Below are 22,505 nucleotides of genomic sequence, written 5' to 3'. Positions count from 1 at the left end.
CTAGATAGCTGTTGAAGGACAGCTCCCATTTGCCAAGACACGAGATAGCTGTTGATGGATAGCCCCCATTGGTCAAGACACTAGATAGCTGTTGATGGAGAGCCCCCATTGGCCAAGACACTAGATAGCTGTTGATGGAGAGCCCCCATTGGCCAAGACACTAGATAGCTGTTTAAGGAGAGCCCCCATTGGTCAAGACACTAGATAGCTGTTGATGGAGAGCCCCCATTGGCCAAGACACTAGATTGCTGTTGAAGGAGAGCCCCCATTGGTCAAGACACTAGATAGCTGTTGAAGGAGAGCTCCCATTTGCCAAGACACTAGATAGCTGTTTAAGGAGAGCCCCCATTGGTCAAGACACTAGATAGCTGTTGATGGAGAGCCCCCATTGGCCAAGACACTAGATTGCTGTTGAAGGAGAGCCCCCATTGGTCAAGACACTAGATAGCTGTTGAAGGAGAGCTCCCATTTGCCAAGACACTAGATAGCTGTTTAAGGAGAGCCCCCATTGGTCAAGACACTAGATAGCTGTTTAAGGAGAGCCCCCATTGGTCAAGACACTAGATAGCTGTTTAAGGAGAGCCCCCATTGGTCAAGACACTAGATAGCTGTTTAAGGAGAGCCCCCATTGGTCTATGTGTAGCTGCTTGAGGCACTTGCAACACAACAGCTAAGGAAAAGGAAAACCGTGACATTTATCAAAAGGAGGAGCTGTCTTTAAAACCACAAAACTGATTGCAGCACAGTTTTTCTTTTATAGCTAGGTGTTTTAAATGGGAGAGTTTAAATGTACAAGGATGAAGCTTTTCAATCACTTGACTTACTGAGCAGCCACGAGATGGAGCTTTTAAAAATACTCCAGCAACAGTGTAGAAAAATCATGGGGGGGAAAAAACACATTACAAAAGCCCAAAAACTCCTCAATACTCTGTCAATTTTTTTTCAATCCGTCCATCTCTCTTAGACCTCTGAGCTGTTGCTGCAGTCGTCCATCCTCGCCACCATCATCGCTTCCGTGCTCGCCGACCCCCTCACCCTCTCTTTCCTCTCCTCCTTCTGTCTGTACCGGACCACCAGGACGAGGATGATGATGAGGAGGAAGGTGAGCAGCATTTCCACCAGCCCCCCCACCACCGTCGGCAACCCCTCCTCCCTCTCCCCCCTGCTCAGCTCCCTTGGTTCCAGACGGTCGGCGTACAGCTCCACCCCCCCTGCCGCTCTCCTCTTGGTACGGTCCAGGACGATGTGCATGATGTTGGTGCCACGGTTGTTGTCTGCTCCAATGTCATCGGCCACGTCGGGGACCACCGCTCCGACCAATCCACTGGCTGACCTCCTCACACGGTGACCTTGACCTTTGACCCCGGGGGTAATGGAGAGGTCGTTGCCCGTGGCGATCAGGGAGTGGTGGTACTCGAGGCTTGTCTTGCCGATGCCGTGGTTGGCGTTGTCTTTGGAGCGGATGGTGTAGATGGTGTGGATGAACCACTCACGACCCGCAGCCACCTGGGACAGGGGGTTAGAGGTTAGAGGTTAGAGTGTTTTGTCTGCACACCTGGGTTCAAATAAATGTGTTTTTGATTATTTGTTTATATAAATAATTATTTTCTGTGTATTTGAAGAAGTGTATCTTGCTATCTGGTACACAACATTACTATCTGGTATACAACATTACTATCTGGTATACAACATTACTATCTGGTACACAACATTACTATCTGGTATACAACATTACTATCTGGTATACAACATTACTATCTGGTATACAACATTACTATCTGGTACACAACATTACTATCTGGTATACAACATTACTATCTGGTATACAACATACATATCTGGCTGTCTGGAACACAGGATAAGTGAAGAGTTTCAGTCCAAAATGTTATATTTAAGCAATAAGGCCCGAGGAGGTGTGATATATGGCCAATATACCGCAGCTAAGGGCTGTTCTTATGCACGACGGAAGCGGAGTGCCTGGATACAGCCCTTAGCTGTGGTATATTGGCCATATACCACAAACCCCCAAGGTGCCTTATTGCTATTATAAACTGGTTACCAACATAATTAGAGCAGGACAAATCAATGTTTTGTCATTCTCGTGGTATAAGGTCTGATATATCACAGCTGTCAGCCAATCAGCATTCAGTACAATATAGTAGAGCACAATATACTATATATATATATATATATTTATTTTTAACTAGGCAAGTCAGTTAAGAACAAGTTCCTATTTACAATGACGGCCTAGGAACAGTGGGTTAACTGCCTTGTTCTGGGGAAAAACGACAAATTTTTAACTTGTCAGCTCTGGGATTCGATCCAGCAACCTTTCGGTTACTAGTCCAACACTCTAACCACTAGGCTACCTGCCACCCTGTAGAGAACATTACAGTATACTATAGTAGAGCACAGTACAGTCCTTCAGCTCACCCGACCTAGAAGTCCTTTCAATCAAATGCAAGCCATTTTACCTACCAAGATAATTCTTGTCAGTTTTAGTCACAGCTGTGTACATTCCCCCTCAAGCAGACACCAAGACGGCCCTCAAGGAACTTCACTGGACTCTATGTAAACTGGAAACCATATATCCTGAGGCTGCATTTATTGTAGCTGGGGATTTAACAAAGCAAATTTGAAAACAAGGCTACCTAAATTCTATCAGCATATTGATTGTACTACGCACAGGGGTAATACACAATCACTGCTACTCTAACTTCCGCAATGCATACAAAGCCCTCCCCCGCCCTCCCTTCGCCAAATCTGACCACGACGCCATCTTGCTCCTACCGTCTTATAGGCAGAAACTCAAACAGGATGTACCAGTGACTAGAACCATTCAACGCTGGTCTGACCAATCGGAATCCATGCTTCAAAATTGTTTTGATCACACGGACTAGGATATGTTCCGTTCAGCCTCAGAGAATAACATCGACCTATACGCTGACTCAGTGAGTGAGTTTATAAAGAAGTATATTGGAGATGTTGTATCCACTGTGACTATTAAAACCTACCCTAACCAGAAACCGTGGATGGACAGCGGCATTCTCGCAAAACTGAAAGCGCGAACCACCACATTTAACCATGGAAAGATGTCTGGGAATATGGCTGAATATAAACAGTGTAGTTATTTCCTCCGCAAGGCAATCAAACAAGCAAAATGCCGGTACAGGGACAATTCAACGGCTCAGACACAAGACGTATGTGGCAGGGTCTACAGGAAATCACAGACTACAAAAAGAAGACCAGCCACGTCACGGACACTGACGTCACGCATCCAGACAAACTAAACACCTTCTTTGCCCGCTTTGAGGATAATACAGTGTCACCATCGCGGCCCACTAACAAGGACTGCACCCCCTCCTCTCCTCCTCCGTGGCTGACGTGAGTAAAACATTTAAACGTGTTAACCCTCGCAAGGCTGCTGGCCCATACGGCATCCCCAGCCGCGTCCTCAGAGTATGTGCAGACCAGCTGGCTGGTGTGTTTACGGACATATTCAATCGCTCCCTATCCCAGTTTGCTGTCCCCACATGCTTCAATATGGCCACCATTGTTCTTGTATCCAAGAAGGCAAAGATAACTCAACTAAATGACTATCGCCCCGTAGCACTCACTTCTGTCATCATGAAGTGCATTGAGAGGCTAGTCAAGGATCATATCACCGCCACCTTACCAGCCACGCTAGACCCACTTCAATTTGCATACCGCCCCAACAGGTCCACAGATGACGCAATCGCTATCCCACTGCACAATGCCCTGTCCCATCTGGACAAGAGGAATACCTACGTAAGAATGCTGTTCATTGACTACAGCTCAGCATTCAACACCATAGTACCCTCCAAGCTCATCATCAAGCTGGAGTCCCTGGGTCTCAACCCCGCCCTGTGCAATTGGGTCCTGGACTTTCTGACAGGCCACCCCCAGGTGGTGAAGGTAGGAAACAACATCACTTCGCTGACCCTCAACCCTGGGGACCGACAAGGGTGCGTTCTCAGCCCCCTCCTGTACTTCCTGTTCACCCATGACTGCGTGGCCACGCACGCCTCTAACTCAATCATCAAGTTTGCAGACAACACAACAGTAGTGGCCTTGATCACCAACAATGACGAGACGGCCTACAGGGAGGAGGTGAGGGCACTCGGAGTTTGGTGTCAGGAAAATAACCTCACACTCAATGTCAACAAAACAAAGGAGATGATCGTGGACTTCAGGAAACAGCAGAGGGAGCAGCCCCCTATCCACATCGACGGGACAGTAGTGGAGAAGGTGGGAAGTTTTAAGTTCCTCGGCGTACACATCGCAGACAAACTGAAATGCTCCACCCACACAGACAGTGTGGTGAAGAAGGCACAACAGCGCCTATTCAACCTCAGGAGGCTGAAGAAATTTGGCTTGTCACCCAAAACGCTGACAAACTTTTACAGATGCACAATCGAGAGCATCCTGTCGGGCTGTATCACCGTCTGGTACGGTAACTGCACCACCCTCAACCGCAAGGCTCACCAGAGGGTGGTGCGGTCTGCACAATGCATCATTGGGGGCAAACTACCTGCCCTCCAGGACACCTACAACACCCGATGTCACAGGAAGGCCAAAAAGATCATCAAGGACAACAACCACCCGAGCCACTGCCTGTTCACCCCGCTACCATCCAGAAGGCGAGGTCAGTACAGGTGCATCAAAGCTGGGACCGAGAGACTGAAAAACAGCTTCTATCTCAAGGCCATCAGACTGTTAAACAGCCATCACTAGCACATTAGAGGCTGCTGTCAACATACAGACTTGAAATCACTGGCCACTTTAATAAACGGATCACTAGTGACTTTAATAATGTTTACATTCTTACATTACTCATCTCATATGTATATATTGTATTCTATACCATCTATTGCGTGTTGCATATCCACTCGGCCATCGTTCATCAATATATTTATATGTACATATTCTCATTCACCCCTTTAGATTTGTGTGTATTAGGTAGTTGTTGGGGAATTGTTAGATTACTTGTTAGATATTACTGCACTGTCAGAACTAGAAACACAAGCATTTCACTACACTCGCATTAACATCTGCTAACCATGTGTATGTGACCAATAACATTTTATTTGATTCGATTTTTTACAATACAGTTTGCTATAGCAGAACATAGTACAGTATACCATAGTAGGGCACAGTGCAGTACAGTATAGTAGGGCACAGTACAGTACACTATATTAGAGTACAGTACAGTAAGGTAGAGCGCAGTACAGAATACTATAGTAGAGCACAGTACAGTATACTATAGTAGGGCGCAGTACAGTATACTATAGTAGGGCGCAGTACAGTATACTATAGCAGAACACAGTACAGTATACTATAGTAGAGCACAGTACAGTATACTATAGTAGAGCACAGTACAGTATACTATAGTAGGGCGCAGTACAGTATACTATAGTAGGGCGCAGTACAATATACTATAGTAGAACACAGTACAGTATACTATAGTAGAGCACAGTACAGTATACTATAGTAGGGCACAGTATACTATAGTAGATAGTTGGTCCTGGTCAGTCCCTGGATGGGAGACCAGATGCTGCTGGAAGTGGTGTTGGAGGGCCAGTAGGAGGCACTCTTTCCTCTGGTCTAAAAAAATATCCCAATGCCCCAGGGCAGTGATTGGGGACATTGCCCTGTGTAGGGTGCTGTCTTTCGGATGGGATGTTAAACGGGTGTCCTGACTCTCTGAGGTCATTAAACATCCCATGGTACTTATTGTAAGAGTAGGGGTGTTAACCCCGGTGTCCTGGCTAAATTCCCAATCTGGCCCTCATACCATCACGGCCACCTAATCATCCCCAGCTTACAATTGGCTCATTCATCCCCCTCCTCTCCCCTGTAACTATTCCCCAGGTCATTGCTGTAAATGAGAATGTGTTCTCAGTCAACTTACCTGGTAAAATAAGGGTAAAATAAAAATAATAATAAAATAGTAGGGCACAGTACAGCACACAATATTAGAGCGCAGTACAGTATAGTATAGTAGAGCACAGTACAGCACATTATACTATAGTAGAGCACAGTACAGTGCAGTATACTATAGTAGAGCACAGTACAGTACATTATACTATAGTAGAGCGCAGTACAGTATACTATAGTAGAGCACAGTACAGCACATTATACTATAGTAGAGCACAGTACAGTGCAGTATACTATAGTAGAGCACAGTACAGTGCAGTATACTATAGTAGAGCACAGTACAGTACATTATACTATAGTAGAGCGCAGTACAGTATACTATAGTAGAGCACAGTACAGCACATTATACTATAGTAGAGCACAGTACAGTGCAGTATACTATAGTAGAGCACAGTACAGTACATTATACTATAGTAGAGCGCAGTACAGTATACTATAGTAGAGCACAGTACAGCACATTATACTATAGTAGAGCGCAGTACAGTATACTATAGTAGAGCACAGTACAGTATACTATAGTACAGCACAGTATACTATAGTAGAGCACAGCATACTATAGTAGAGCACAGTACCTGGAACATGGCCGTAGAGTCCAGTCTGAATCCGTCTGTCCCAGGCTGTCTGACCAGAGAGAGAGCTGAGGGGTCGTCTGCAGCCAACATTGCATTAAAATCCACATCACCAAACCCACGGGCCTGAGTCTCGGGCTGGGCCTTGTCCTGGAGGGGGAGGAGGAGGAGGAGGAGGAGTGGAGAGGAAGAGGAAGGGAGAGAGGGGGGGGACACGAGGAGTAGAGTATTGATTAATCACCAAAGAGAATACTCAGACAGAACGATAAAATAAAGATTGACTGTAGTGAAATGCAGTGATAACACTAGACAGCACTGTTAATAATATTGAGAGGTAGAAGAGAGTTCTTGATGTAATGTCATCTTTGGGTTATATCTATTTTTCCGAGGTGAACTCGGCATCAAAAAGCTTTCTCAGGTCCTTTCTGTTCTACAGGACTCTCTGATGCTTACATTCATAATTCAACACGCTCGTCGTCTCTACATTACATTCACTTGGTATTCTTCCTCATGATTTATTAAAGGAAAAAACATGCATATTTTACATTAGGATATTTAGACATTGTACTAATGTGATACATAGCTTGATTTTAAGTGTTTCTAGTGTTTATTAGGATGTGAAATAAAGTTGTGTATAGGTGTTTATTAGGATGTAATTTTAAATTGTTTATTAGGATGTAATTTTAAGTTGTGTATAGGTGTTAATTAGGATGTAATTTTAAGTTGTGTATAGGTGTTTATTAGGATGTAATTTTAAATTGTTTATTAGGATGTAATTTTAAGTTGTGTACAGGTGTTTATTAGGATCTACACATCGCAGACAAACTGAAATGGTCCATCCACACAGACAGCGTGGTGAAGAAGGCGCAACAGCGCCTATTCAACCTCAGGATGCTGAAGAAATTTAGCTTGTCACCAAAAACACTCACAAACTTTTACAGATGCACAATCGAGAGCATCCTGTCGGGCTGTATCACCGGCTGGTACGGCAACTGCACCACCCGCAACCGCAGGGCTCTCCAGAGTGTAGTGAGGTCTGCACAACACATCACTGGGGGCAAACTACCTGCCATCCAGGACACCTACAGCACCCGATGTCACAGGAAGGCCAAAAAGATCATCAAGGACAACAACCACCCGAGCCACTGCCTGTTCACCCCGCTATCATCCAGAAGGTGAGGTCAGTACAGGTGCATCAAAGCTGGGGCCAAGAGACCGAAAAACAGCTTCTATCTATCTTCTGTCTCAAGGCCACCAGACTGTTAAACAGCCATCACTAACATATTAGAGGCTGCTGTCAACATACAGACTCAAATCTCTAGCCACTTTAATAATTAAAAATTGGATGTAATAAATGTATCACTAGCCACTTTAAACAATGCCACTTTATATAATGTTTACATAACCTACATTACTCATCTCATATGTATATACTGTCCTCTATACCATCTACTGCATCTTGCCTATGCCGTTCGGCCATCGCTCATCCATATATTTATATGTACATATTCTTACTCATTCCTTTACACTTGTGTGTGTATAAGATAGTTGTGAAATTGTTAGATTACTTGTTAGATATTACTGCATGGTCGGAACTAGAAGCACAAGCATTTCGCTACACTCGCATTAACATCTGCTAACTATGTGTATGTGACCAATACAATTTGATTTGATCTAATTTTAAGTTGTGTATATGTGTTTATTAGGATGTATTTTAAGTTGTGTATATGTGTTTATTAGGATGTATTTTAAGTTGTGTATATGTGTTTATTAGGATGTAATTTAAGTTGTGTATATGTGTTTATTAGGATGTATTTTAAGTTGTGTATATGTGTTTATTAGGATGTATTTTAAGTTGTGTATATGTGTTTATTAGGATGTATTTTAAGTTGTGTATATGTGTTTATTAGGATAGTATTTTAAGTTGTGTATATGTGTTTATTAGGATAGTATTTTAAGTTGTGTATATGTGTTTATTAGGATGTATTTTAAGTTGTGTATATGTGTTTATTAGGATGTATTTTAAGTTGTGTATATGTGTTTATTAGGATGTATTTTAAGTTGTGTATATGTGTTTATTAGGATGTATTTTAAGTTGTGTATATGTGTTTATTAGGATGTATTTTAAGTTGTGTATATGTGTTTATTAGGATGTATTTTAAGTTGTGTATATGTGTTTATTAGGAAGTTGTGTCTAGGTGTTTATTAGGTAGAGCAGAGAGGGAGAATCTGACTGACTACAGTCTGCTATACTCACTAAGATCTTGAAGCGGTAGAGTAGAGAGGGAGATTCAGCCAGACATCCAAACTCAAAGTTAGTAGGGTTGTACTTGGGCACGTATCCATCCGCGCCGGTGCACAGGTACACCTTCTCTATGCTGCAGAAGAAAGAGTCCCCCAGGTTCTGAACAGGGTCCACCATCACAAGACCGTAGACAGTATCACCTGGAGAGGGAGGGAGGTGGAGGGGAGGGAGGTGGAGGGGAGGGAGGTAGAGGGGAGGGAGGTAGAGGGGAGGGAGGTAGAGGGGAGGGAGGTAGAGGGAGGGAGGTAGAGGGGAGGGAGGTAGGTAGGCAGAGAGAATAGAGAAGCAACGGTCTGTTTCAGTAGTGATTATAATCAATAACAATCATGTTCCGTGTAGCCCTTTACGCGAACCCGTAATAGGGTGGAAAATGGCAGATTTTGGCACCGATAAGCGCCTAAATTGTAACGCAGTAGCTGTACAGTAACATGCTATACGTGTAACAGTGTAGGTTCCGTCCCTCTCTTCGCCCCAACCCGGGCTCTAACCAGGGACCCTTGCACACATCAACAACTGACACCCACCGAAGCATCGTTACCCATCGCGCCACAAGAGCCACGGCCCTTGCAACGCAAGGGGAAACCCTACTTCAAGTCTCAGAGAGAGTGACGTCACCGATTGAAACGCTATTAGCGCGCACCACCGCTAACTAACTAGCCATTTCACATCGGTTACATAAGGAGCTTGGTATAAATCGTTTTACCATCACAAGTACTTGAAATTATGTTGTGAAATTAATTTTCATTTAATACTATTGAAATTGTAAAATTATTCCATTGTCTCGAGTGCCGTTGAACCTTTTTATGAAATTGAATACATTGATAGATACTAAGTCACCTTCGATTGACCGTAATTGAAACTGTTCAGCCTACGAACTTTGTTGGATGTCAGTCTTCATTGGAGACTACCTGTGCTGGAGGACATCTGCAAGATGGTACTGGGGCAGGCTTAAATAAAAAAAATTATGTCAAATGAATTGCACTAAGTTGTTGCTCTTTTTGTTTGCTGTCACAGTTTATTATAAGGTGTAAAAATTACCCAACTAAATTTGTAACTAGTACTTAAAGCTGAAATATGTAACCAATGCTTAGTCTACAGAATGTAGCCTATTGTCGTAAGGATCGACTTTGGAGATGAGAAGCAGGTACAGGGAGTGAACACTTAATAACCATGGACAGGAACAGAACACAGACAGCGTCTGGACAGGGGGAAATGGAAACAACCATAATGCTGATACAGGGATGAAATGGAGGAAACAGACAGATATAGGGAAGGGAATCAAAACGTGAAGGAGTCCAGGTGAGTCCAGGCAGCGCTGATATGCGTAATGATGGTGACAGGTGTGAGTAATGATGGGGACAGATGCGCGTGACAGGTGTGAATAACGATGGTGACAGGTGTGAGTAATGATGGGGACAGGTGTGAGTAACGACGGTGACAGGTGTGAGTAACGATGGTGACAGGTGTGAATAACGATGGTGACAGGTGTGAGTAACGATGGTGACAGGTGTGAATAACGATGGTGACAGGTGTGAGTAACGACGGTGACAGGTGTGAATAACGACGGTGACAGGTGTGAGTAACGACGGTGACAGGTGTGAGTAACGATGGGGACAGGTGTGAATAACGATGGTGACAGGTGTGAATAACGATGGGGACAGGTGTGAGTAACGATGGTGACAGGTGTGAATAACGATGGTGACAGGTGTGAGTAACGATGGTGACAGGTGTGAGTAACGACGGTGACAGGTGTGAGTAACGACGGTGACAGGTGTGAATAACGACGGTGACAGGTGTGAGTAACGATGGTGACAGGTGTGAGTAACGACGGTGACAGGTGTGAGTAACGATGGTGACAGATGCGCGTGACAGGTGTGAATAACGATGGTGACAGGTGTGAGTAATGATGGGGACAGGTGTGAGTAATGATGGGGACAGGTGTGAGTAACGACGGTGACAGGTGTGAATAACGACGGTGACAGGTGTGAGTAACGATGGTGACAGGTGTGAGTAACGACGGTGACAGGTGTGAGTAACGATGGTGACAGATGCGCGTGACAGGTGTGAATAACGATGGTGACAGGTGTGAGTAATGATGGGGACAGGTGTGAGTAATGATGGGGACAGGTGTGAGTAATGATGGGGACAGGTGTGAGTAACGACGGTGACAGGTGTGAGTAACGATGGTGACAGGTGTGAATAACGATGGTGACAGGTGTGAGTAACGACGGTGACAGGTGTGAATAACGACGGTGACAGGTGTGAGTAACGATGGTGACAGGTGTGAGTAACGATGGTGACAGGTGTGAATAACGATGGTGACAGGTGTGAGTAATGATGGGGACAGGTGTGAATAACGATGGTGACAGGTGTGAATAACGATGGTGACAGGTGTGAGTAATGATGGGGACAGGTGTGAGTAACGATGGTGACAGGTGTGAGTAATGATGGTGACAGGTGTGAGTAACGATGGTGACAGGTGTGAGTAACGATGGTGACAGGTGTGAGTAATGATGGGGACAGGTGTGAGTAATGATGGGGACAGGTGTGAGTAATGATGGGGACACGTGTGAGTAACGAAGGGCAGCCTGGAATCCTCGAGCGCCAGAGAGGATGAGCGGGAGCAGGCGTGACAATTGGAATTTAAACAAATATCAAGAGGCCTATTGCAACCACCGATGGCACTAGATTATCGGCAACCATCAATATGATCTCAATGGTAACCATTATTGGTTACATCATTACCGCTCCCTAAAAGATGCCGGTGTTACCCTTAGTCAGATATTTGTATATAATGATGAGATGCTCATGTTTCTGTCCTAACAATGGGGGTCATCCCAAAGGCAAGAAGGCAGGCGACAAGTTCAGGTCTGCACATTAAGCTAATGGAAACGCATTGGGCTTATTCTGGACTTACATTGCTTCGCCTCTTTCCCTCTGCCTTAGTCCTGCTTGCAACCAAATTATTTTATTAGATTACTATTCATGTTCTCCATAAGTGACTGGTATGGTCATTTATTATGAAGATCAGGGGGTAAAATAACCCTGAAATGTCCATATTTGAAATGTGTAACTACATCAAGTCAATCGGGGGATTGAGTGCTTTGTGGCAGAAGGGCGTGGGTCAGAATCAAGCACACACTGACACGGTAGGCCTATATGTGATCAACAGCACTAACCTCTAGATGACCCCAGGAAACAAATTAACTACATTTTGACAGTTCATTAGGATAAACTAAATAAAATCTTATTGGTCACATACACATGGTTAGCAGATGTTAATGCGAGTGTAGCGAAATGCTTGTTCTTCTAGTTCCCGACAGTGCAGTAATATCTAACAAGTAATCTAACAATTCCTCAACAACTACCTAATACACACAAATCTAAAGGGGTGAATGAGAATATGTACATATAAATATATGGATGAACGATGGCCGAGCAGCATAGGCATGGTGCATAGCCACTTTTTTTCCATTTTCGCTTAAAATGACATGACTAAATCTAACTGCCTGTAGCTCAGGCCCTGAAGCAAGGATATGCATATTCTTGATACCATTTGAAAGGAAACACTTTGAAGGTTGTGTAAATGTGAAAGGAATGTAGGAGAATATAACACAATAGATCTGGTAAAAGATAATACAAAGATAAAAACAACCTGTTTTCTGCAAGAATATCGTTAAATCTATAAAACACTTGTATGTCGTAGACTAGTGGAGACCAATATGTATCTTGTGTTATTAAGCTCTATAAAACAATGGTTGTTGATGTGTACGGCTGCATTTCAGACACATTTTGTGTAAATTTCAATGTTGCAATAATCGAACCTAGGTCTATAGCGTTTAGGTGAGCGACAACATTATCTGAGATAGCGAGCCCTGATCCCAATATCTCAACTGTCCCCGCACGTTTAGCCACTGGCGAGGCTCATTTGAATATCCTGATGCATCAGGAAAATTATCCGCTACAAAAGAGTGATCGGGTTTAAGATCTGACATCTGTACAGGTGTGAATGAGTTGGTTGACTGTTCCTCCTGTTCAGGTGTCATCTCCCTCCTTGCCTATAGGGGATGCTGTCTGCTGTAACCTACCCTCTGAGAAGGCCACGTCGCTCTCCTGTCCGAAGCCCATGGATCCGGCAGACAGCCATAGGTTCCTCTTGGACAGCAGGAATATCTGAGTGTTGAGACTGAACTCTACTGATACTGGTTCACTGACCTGGTGAGGGAGGGAGAGAGGGAGAGGGGGGAGGGAGAGAGGGGGGTTGAGAGAGGGAGGTAGAGAGGGGAGGTAGAGAGGGGAGGTCGAGAGGGAGGTAGAGAGGTAGAGAGGGGGAGGGAGGTAGAGAGGGGGAGGGAGGTAGAGAGGAGGGAGGTAGGGAGGGAGGGGGAGGGAGGGAGGGGGAGGGAGAAATGGAGGGGGAGGTAGAGAGGGGGAGGGAGAGGGGGGGGGAGGTAGAGAGGGAGAGAAGGGAGGGTTATATATACTGTTATCACAATATTTTGATTCACAATCAATATACTCTATGACCTGTTGATAATCAATAGTTCCAAAACAATATACTGTATGACCTATTGATAATCAATAGTTCCAAATCAATATCTACCTGTTGGAAGCGTATGTTCAAGTGGAAGGTGACAGGCTCTCTGGGGTTACAGACAGGGGGGACAGTGTACTCCATGTTCTGGGCTGTAGTACAGGGAATCAGATTCACTGTGTATGTACCAGAATAGTCTCGCACCTAGGAGAGGAGAGGAGAGAGGAAAGGAGAGAGAAGAGGAGAGAAGGATGGAGAGAGAAGGAGGGAGAGAGGGGAGGGAGGGAGAGAAGGAGGGAGAGAAGGAGGGAGGGAGAGAAGGAAGAGGGAGGGAGAGAGGAAGGGAGGGAGAGAAGAAGGGAGGGAGAGAGGGAGGGAGGGAGAGAAGGAGGGAGAGAAGAAGGGAGAGTGAAACAATTATTTTCTGTTTATGAGAAAGACAATATTTTGGGGGCAATTATCAGGACGTGTGTTTGCTCACTGACGCCACCATACTCTCAGCATTAGCAGTAACTATTATCATTGGTATATTGGGACATTAACTATCATCGTTGATGCATTAGGACATTTACTATCATCGTTGATACATTGGGACATTAACTATCATCATTGATACAATGGGACACTTACGATCCTCATTGATACACTGGGACATTAACTATCACTATTGATACATTGGGACATTAACTATCACTATTGATACATTGGGACATGAACTATCATCATTGACATATTGGGACATTAACTATTATCATAGATACATTGGGAAATTAAATATAATTGTTGTTATATTGGGACATTAACTATCATCATTGATACATTGGGACATTTACTATCATCATTGACACATTGGGACATTTACTATCACTATTGATACATTGGGACACTTACGATCATCATTGATACATTGGGACATTTACTATCATCATTGATATATTGGGACATTAAATATCATCATTGTCATATTGGGACATGAACTATCATCATTGATACATTGGGACATTAAATATCATTATTGTAATATTGGGACATTTACTATCATCATTGATATATTGGGACATTAAATATCATCATTGACATATTGGGACATGAACTATCATCATTGATACATTGGGAGATGCAATTGTATTGTTTTCCACGAAAATTGTTTGATCTTCAGACCAAAGGCAGTTTAACCAGTTTAGCACAATACAGTAGAGTGGAGGGGGACTCTAGGGGTTAGGGGTTAGGGCTGTAGGGTTAGGGGTTAGGGCTGTAGGGTTAGGGGTTAGGGGTTAGGGCTACAGGCTGGTAGGGTTAGGGGTTAGGGGTTAGGGCTGTAGGGTTAGGGGTTAGGGCTGTAGGGTTAGGGGTTAGGGCTACAGGCTGGTAGGGTTAGGGGTTAGGGGTTAGGGCTGTAGGGTTAGGGGTTAGGGCTGTAGGGTTAGGGGTTAGGGCTACAGGCTGGTAGGGTTAGGGGTTAGGGCTGTAGGGTTAGGGGTTAGGGCTACAGGCTGGTAGGGTTAGGGGTTAGGGCTACAGGCTGGTAGGGTTAGGGGTTAGGGGTTAGGGCTACAGGCTGGTAGGGTTAGGGGTTAGGGGTTAGGGCTACTGGCTGGTAGGGTTAGGGGTTAGGGCTACAGGCTGGTAGGGTTAGGGGTTAGGGCTGTAGGGTTAGGGGTTAGGGGTTAGGGCTGTAGGGTTAGGGGTTAGGGGTTAGGGCTACTGGCTGGTAGGGTTAGGGGTTAGGGCTACTGGCTGGTAGGGTTAGGGGTTAGGGCTGTAGGGTTAGGGGTTAGGGCTACTGGCTGGTAAGGTTAGGGGTTAGGGCTGTAGGGTTAGGGGTTAGGGCTACTGGCTGGTAGGGTTAGGGGTTAGGGCTACTGGCTGGTAGGGTTAGGGGTTAGATATTAGGGCTACAGGCTGGTAGGGTTAGGGGTTAGGGTTAGGGGTTAGGGCTACTGGCTGGTAGAGTTAGGGGTTAGGGGTTAGGGCTACAGGCTGGTAGGGTTAGGGGTTAGGGGTTAGGGCTACTGGCTGGTAGGGTTAGGGGTTAGGGGTTAGGGCTACTGGCTGGTAGGGTTAGGGGTTAGATATTAGGGCTACAGGCTGGTAGGGTTAGGGGTTAGGGCTGTAGGGTTAGGGTTAGGGCTACTGGCTGGTAGGGTTAGGGGTTAGGGCTACAGGCTGGTAGGGTTAGGGGTTAGGGGTTAGGGTTAGGGGTTAGGGCTACTGGCTGGTAGAGTTAGGGGTTAGGGGTTAGGGCTACAGGCTGGTAGGGTTAGGGGTTAGAGGTTAGGGCTACTGGCTGGTAGGGTTAGGGGTTAGGGCTACTGGCTGGTAGGGTTAGGGGTTAGATATTAGGGCTACAGGCTGGTAGGGTTAGGGGTTAGGGCTGTAGGGTTAGGGGTTAGGGGTGTAGGGTTAGGGGTTAGGGCTACAGGCTGGTAGGTTTAGGGGTTAGGGCTGTAGGGTTAGGGGTTAGGGCTGTAGGGTTAGGGGTTAGGGCTGTAGGGTTAGGGGTTAGGGCTACAGGCTGGTAGGTTTAGGGGTTAGGGCTGTAGGGTTAGGGGTTAGGGCTGTAGGGTTAGGGGTTAGGGCTGTAGGGTTAGGGGTGTAGGGTTAGGGGTGTAGGGTTAGGGGTTAGGGCTACAGGCTGGTAGGTTTAGGGGTTAGGGCTGTAGGGTTAGGGGTTAGGGCTGTAGGGTTAGGGGTTAGGGGTGTAGGGTTAGGGCTACAGGCTGGTAGGTTTAGGGGTTAGGGCTGTAGGGTTAGGGGTTAGGGGTGTAGGGTTAGGGGTTAGGGCTGTAGGGTTAGGGCTGTAGGGTTAGGGGTGTAGGGTTAGGGCTGTAGGGTTAGGGCTGTAGGGTTAGGGCTGTAGGGTTAGGGGTTAGGGGTGTAGGGTTAGGGCTGTAGGGTTAGGGGTTAAGGCTGTAGGGTTAGGGGTTAGGGGTGTAGGGTTAGGGCTGTAGGGTTAGGGGTTAGGGGTGTAGGGTTAGGGCTGTAGGGTTAGGGGTGTAGGGTTAAGGCTGTAGGGTTAGGGGTTAGGGCTGTAGAGTTAGGGCTGTAGGGTTAGGGGTGTAGGGTTAGGGCTGTAGGGTTAGGGGTTAGGGGTGTAGGGTTAGGGGTGTAGGGTTAGGGCTGTAGGGTTAGGGGTTAGGGCTGTAGGGTTAGGGGTTAGGGCTGTAGGGTTAGGGGTTAGGGCTGTAGGGTTAGGGGTGTAGGGTTAGGGGTTAGGGGTGTAGGGTTAGGGGTTAGGGATGTAGGGTTAGGGTGTAGGGTTAGGGGTTAGGGGTTAGGGGTGTAGGGTTAGGGGTTAGGGCTGTAGGGTTAGGGGTGTAGGGTTAGGGGTTAGGGGTGTAGGGTTAGGGGTGTAGGGTTAGGGGTTAGGGGTGTAGGGTTAGGGGTTAGGGGTTAGGGCTATAGGGTTAGGGGTTAGGGCTGTAGGGTTAGGGGTTAGGGGTGTAGGGTTAGGGGTTAGGGCTGTAGGGTTAGGGGTGTAGGGTTAGGGGTTAGGGCTACTGGCTGAAGACTGGATTCGTCGTTTAGTGGGGGCGTGAGTTTTAGATAGTTATTTTTCGCACTGTGTGAGAGTAAATGTCATTGCTTTTCATTGGTTCTGTTGTATAGTTAGTGTAACCGATGTGAAATGGCTAGTTAGTTAGCGGTGGTGCGCGCTAATAGCGTTTTAATCAGTGACGTCACTCGCACTTGAAGTAGGGTTTCCCCTTGCGTTGCAAGGGCCGCGGCTTTTGTGGCGCGATGGGTAACGATGCTTCGTGGGGTGTCAGTTGTTGATGTGTGCAAGGGTCCCTGGTTCGAGCCCAGGTTGGGGCGAGGAGAGGGACGGAACCTACACTGTTACATTAACACATGTTAAGGTTGTACATTGACATTTTTGTAGTTTCAATGAGGCTTATACAGAAATGTATGATTTCCCTAAAAGCCTATAAGTCCCATTGTTAGGATACAATAAGGTCGTATATCTTATTATTATATGTAATAAATTATTGTAATATTATAACAACAAAAAAACAAGGAAAATAAACATGTGCATTATGTAAATTAAACACAACGAACAGGAATGACATTTACTCTCACGGGTAGCCAAAAATATCTAGTTTAAATCCATGCCCCTGATAAGCCAGGCCTCCTGAAAATAAATTAAGGAATTACGTTCAAAAAGACCCGGCGGCTAGGTCATCCCAACATGCGAGTAAAGAAATACATAATTGATTAACCAATGTTGTGGGTACTCCCAACAACCCAACTGGCTGGGTCAAAATAGGGTTGGGCTAGGGTTAGGGTTAGGGGTATATACTCACAGCAAAGTCTGATGTGAATGTCCACTGCTGGACTGGCTGGTTGTAGGTGGGTTCACTCCTCACCAGGCTGAGGTTAAAGGTCAGGCCAGGGTTGTCTTCACACATCACCATGGATGACAGAGAGGATGCTGGGTAGTAGGGAAGGAGGGGAAAGAGAAAGGGAATAAGTAAAGTAGTGGGGACTAAATATACACATTGTTATATAGACTGACTGACACATTATCATTTAGACTGATACATAATATTATTTTGTATGGACTAACTGATATATATAATTATATAGACTGACTAATACATTTTATTATATAGACTGACTGATATATATAATTATATAGACTGACTAATACATATTATTATATAGACTGACTAATACATATTATTATACTGTATAGACTGACTGATACATATTATTATATAGACTGACTGATACAATATCATGGACATGCATATATTGTATGTTGTGTGTGTGTGTGTGTGTGTGTGTGTGTGTGTGTGTGTGTGTGTGTGTGTGTGTGTGTGTGTGTGTGTGTGTGTGCGTGTCACCTGTGCTCTTGATCCTGCCTTCAGAGTGGGCATCTACAAACAGACCTCTGAAGCGAGCCTTGGTTTTGAAGTTGACCAGCAGACGACCCTGCTCGTTGATACGCATACTGGTGGGGTACAGGGCACCTGCAGAATGCAGAATAACACACTTTTACATTTCCTATCACTATTCAAAGTCGTTTTTATTTGATTTTGGAATAATAATCATCTATCCCTTTTACTTTCTCTCTCCGTCTCCCTCCTTCCCCCACTCCCTCCCTCCCTCCCTCCCTCACCCCCTCCGTCCCTACGTCCCTCCCTCCTTCCCTCCCCACCCCCTCTCTCCCTCACCCCCTCCGTCCCTACGTCCCTCCCTCCTTCCCTCCCTCACCCGCTCACTCCCTCTCTCCCCCACTCCCTCCCTCCCTCCCTCACCCGCTCACTTCCTCCCTCCCCCACTACCTCCCTCCCTCATTCGCTCACTCTCTCCCTCCCTCACCTGCTCACTCTCTCCCTCACCCCCTCCCTCCCTACGTCCCTCCCTCCTTCCCTCCCTCACCTGCTCACTCCCTCTCTCCCCCCTCCCTACCTCCCTCCCTCATCCGCTCACTTCCTCCCTCCCCCACTACCTCCCTCCCTCATTAGCTCACCCTCTCCCTCCCTCACCTGCTCACTCCCTCACTCCCCCACTCCCTCCCCCACTCACTCCCTCCCTCCCTCCTTCCACCACTCACTCCCTGCCTCCCTTCCCCAATCCCTACCTCCCTCACCCGCTCACTCCCTCTCACACCCGCTCCCTCACTCCCCCACTCACTCCCTCCCTCCCTCACTCCCCCACTCACTCCCTCCTCCCCCTCTCCCACACACTCTCTGTTTCTTCTCACCCTGTAACTCAGCCTGCGGTGGGCTCCTGATGCCGTCCTTCCACAGTATAGCAGTATCGTACACAAAGGTGAGGCGGAGCTCAGACTGCAGGTCAAAATGCTGCCAGCCCCCCGCACCCACCGGGGAGTGGAACACGTATGACACGTAAAGTGGAACACGCAGAGTAACGTACGATTGGACCAGATTCAGCACCTGCAGAGTCGGGGAAAAGGTTAGAGCCAATCAGGAGAGGGGGAGGTTAGACCCAATCAGTAGAGGGGGGAAAAGGTTAGAACCAATCAGGAGAGGGGGAGGTTAGACCCAATCAGTAGAGGGGAGAAAAGGTTAGAACCAATCAGGAGAGAGGGTGGAGGGCGAGATACATCTTTTCTTTATGGGTATAGACAATTAAAAAAAAAAAAATCTTTAACACAAAACAACCAACATATTAAACAAAAAAATATATACAAAACACATAAATACAGGGAGATGTTTTCCTGAGAAATTATCTGCTATTTCATGGCCATGATATTATTTTATGTGCCCACAATCATTTTCATATCTTTTTTGTCTCTATAAGTTTTTTCCAGCCTCTTTGCTAACATGATTTCATATGATTTTGTTTAAATCCCTCTTATTTCAGCCTTGTCACTCAGCAGACACAGTCTTGGTGACCTACATACAGTAAGTACCTGGGATCCAAGGCCATCTCCAATGTACTGTAAAGCTTTGTCCCATGGGGGGGTGCACAACCGGGCATTCCCACAGTGCATGTAGGAAGGTTCCTATCGCCCCTTCACATCGCTAACATACATCATGATGTGACAAACCCCTCCTATGGAACCTTAAGGGGAGAGAAATTAAATCTATGAAAAACTTGTCTACCTTTTCCCTTGTCTTCTCTGACATTTTGCCCAAATATCTGTACTAATATACAACCTCCTCTCCTCTGACATTTTACCCAATATGTCTCGGTGCTCGATTTTATACACCTGTCAGCAACGTGTGTGGCTGAAATAGCCAAATCCACCAATAAGAATGGGTGTCCACATACTTTTGTATTTATAGTGTAATTCTTAGTCTTCTCCAAGTTATCTCCCTTCAAGCAAAAACCAAAATGACCTTTAAAAAACTGAATCGGTGGCAATGTGAACGGACACACACATAACAGCAGTGCTATTCCTCATCCTGTAGGAATACCGTGTTTAAACACCACCTACTTCCTGTTACTGGAATTACATTTGTAATTACAATACGGCACGATGAGTTAGAGAAATGGCTCTTATTTAACAGTTCATCACCGATAAATGGCTCCTATTTAACAGCTCATCACAGTTTCTGTAATTCTGTTAAAAAGAATGAAATAATCCATTCTAGAATGTAATCTGTGGTATATCGTGTACCCGACTGAACATCTCTAGAGAGACCTGAACATAGCAGTGCAGTGGACACTCCCCATCCAACCTGACAGAGCTTGAGAGGATCTACAGAGAAGGATGGGAGAAACTCCCCAAATACAGGTGTGCCAAGCTTGTAGCATCATACCCAAGAAGACTCGAGGCTGTAATCACTGCCAAAGGTGCTTCAACAAAGTACTGAGTAAAGGGTCTGAATACTAATGTAAAATGTGATACATCAGTTTGCTATATTTAATACATTTGCAACAATTTCTAAAAAAACAGTTTTTTGCTTCGTCGTTATGGGGTATTGTGTTTAGATTGATGAGGGGGAAAAACTATTTAATCCATTTTAGAATGATGCTGTAACGTAACAAAATGTGGGGAAAAAGTAGTATACTTTATCAAATCAAAATGTTTGGTCTATGAGGACAAACCGTAGAACTCTGTTCTACTTAGCGTCCTTTTTACAAACACGAAACCCAAACCGGCTGCGCGCGTGCGCCAACGTGCGCTATCGTGCCTAAATGTATTTTGTCCCCCCACACCAAACGCTACCTGCCACCCCAACACCAAACGCGATCACGACACGCAGGTTAAAATATCAAAACAAAATCTGAACCAATTATATTAATTTGGGGACAGGTCGAGAAGCATTAAACATGTATGGCAATTTAGCTAGTTAGCTTGCACTTGCTCGCTAATTTGTCCTATTTAGCTAGCTTGCTGTTGCTAGCTAATTTGTCCTGGGATATAAACATTGAGTTGTTATTTTACCTGAAATGCACAAGGTCCTCTACTCCGACAATTAATCCACACAAAACGGCCAACCGAATCGTTTCTAGTCATCTCTCCTCCTTCCAGGCTTTTTCATCTTTGAACTTATATGGTGATTGGCATCTAAACTTTCATAGTATTACCACGATGACCGGCAAAACAGTTGGTCTTTCAATCACCAGCGTGGGTATAACCAATGAGGAGATGGCAATGGAATTATCAGTCTCAAGACATGTTATTTTTCTGATTTTAATGAAACACTGGTTTAGTCCCAAGTGGCAACCTATTCCCTATATAGTGCACTACTTTTGACCTGGGCCGATAGGGGGGAAAAAAAGTGCCATTTGAGAAACACACACATGCCGTCATTTGCATAGTCAATTATAATCAGAGAACACCGTAGCTGGAATATTACCTTTTACTAACGAGTAGGAGAAACACACACACGCACGCACGCACGCACGCACACACGCACACACGCACACACGCACACACGCACACACACACACACACACACACACACACACACACACACACACACACACACACACACGATAGAACCAGCTCTGCTCTGTAAAACATGGATCAAACTAAAAAAAGTTAATGAGTTACGATCTCTCAAGGGGAAATACTACATTTGTTGAAACCAAATAAAAGATTCAATGCGAACTGTTTTATTTGATTATTATCGAACCTATATTTACAGTTGGTGCAACCTATTTCTTACAACACTCAACTTAATTTCCCCCTTTTCAAGGAGAAATATGCAGAAATCACTCTGCCATTTCCCGGTTGCTAAAATTCAAATAGTTAGCTTAATTTCAGTTTATGTGACAAAACAAGCAAGTATAGTGTAGAGAATCATTGTACCATCTAAACCGCTGTGAAATATATTTTTTTAATAACTAAAAATATTGTATTTTCAGCTGTTTGAACCTGGTGTACAAAACCGAAAGTACAAGATACAAAAACAACAACTTAAGAATGGGAAGCATAGAAATAGAGCACTTAGAACATACCTACATCTTTTTAGACTTGCTTTCAATGAGAATGACATATCTATAACTCACATTTCTATGATAATTTGTTTAGGTCACTTCAAACCTAATGAATTAGAAATAAAAATGATTTTCCTGTAAACACCCCCAAAAATTACAATCTTCCTCCAAATAGATTTTTCACTTTTCCACTGGAACTACCTATTTATATTACTTCAACTGGGTTACAGATTCCTAATTTGAAACCAAATCTTATATTCCCTGTAAATACAACCCT

General features: G+C 45.0%; 1 protein-coding gene across 1 annotated transcript in view; it reads right to left on the bottom strand.

Moving 5' to 3' along the window:
* Positions 1-503: 503 nt before the first annotated feature.
* frem2a (FRAS1 related extracellular matrix 2a) overlaps positions 504-22,505 on the bottom strand; it is a 193,585-nt gene continuing 171,583 nt past the window's right edge. The window contains exons 16-23 of the mRNA XM_029766741.1: positions 19,077-19,269; positions 18,214-18,339; positions 17,671-17,798; positions 13,436-13,570; positions 12,921-13,047; positions 8,785-8,972; positions 6,531-6,677; positions 504-1,506 (exon numbers count right to left, since the gene is read on the bottom strand). Coding sequence (XP_029622601.1) covers positions 961-1,506; positions 6,531-6,677; positions 8,785-8,972; positions 12,921-13,047; positions 13,436-13,570; positions 17,671-17,798; positions 18,214-18,339; positions 19,077-19,269 — 1,590 coding nt within the window. The 3' untranslated portion in view covers positions 504-960. The remainder of the gene's footprint in view (positions 1,507-6,530; positions 6,678-8,784; positions 8,973-12,920; positions 13,048-13,435; positions 13,571-17,670; positions 17,799-18,213; positions 18,340-19,076; positions 19,270-22,505) is intronic.

This window comes from Salmo trutta, chromosome 12, assembly GCF_901001165.1.
Source record: "Salmo trutta chromosome 12, fSalTru1.1, whole genome shotgun sequence".
Classification (NCBI taxonomy): Eukaryota; Metazoa; Chordata; class Actinopteri; order Salmoniformes; family Salmonidae; genus Salmo; species Salmo trutta.
Note: the sequence above shows the minus strand (reverse complement) of the source record. Positions and strands in the feature narration are given on the sequence as shown.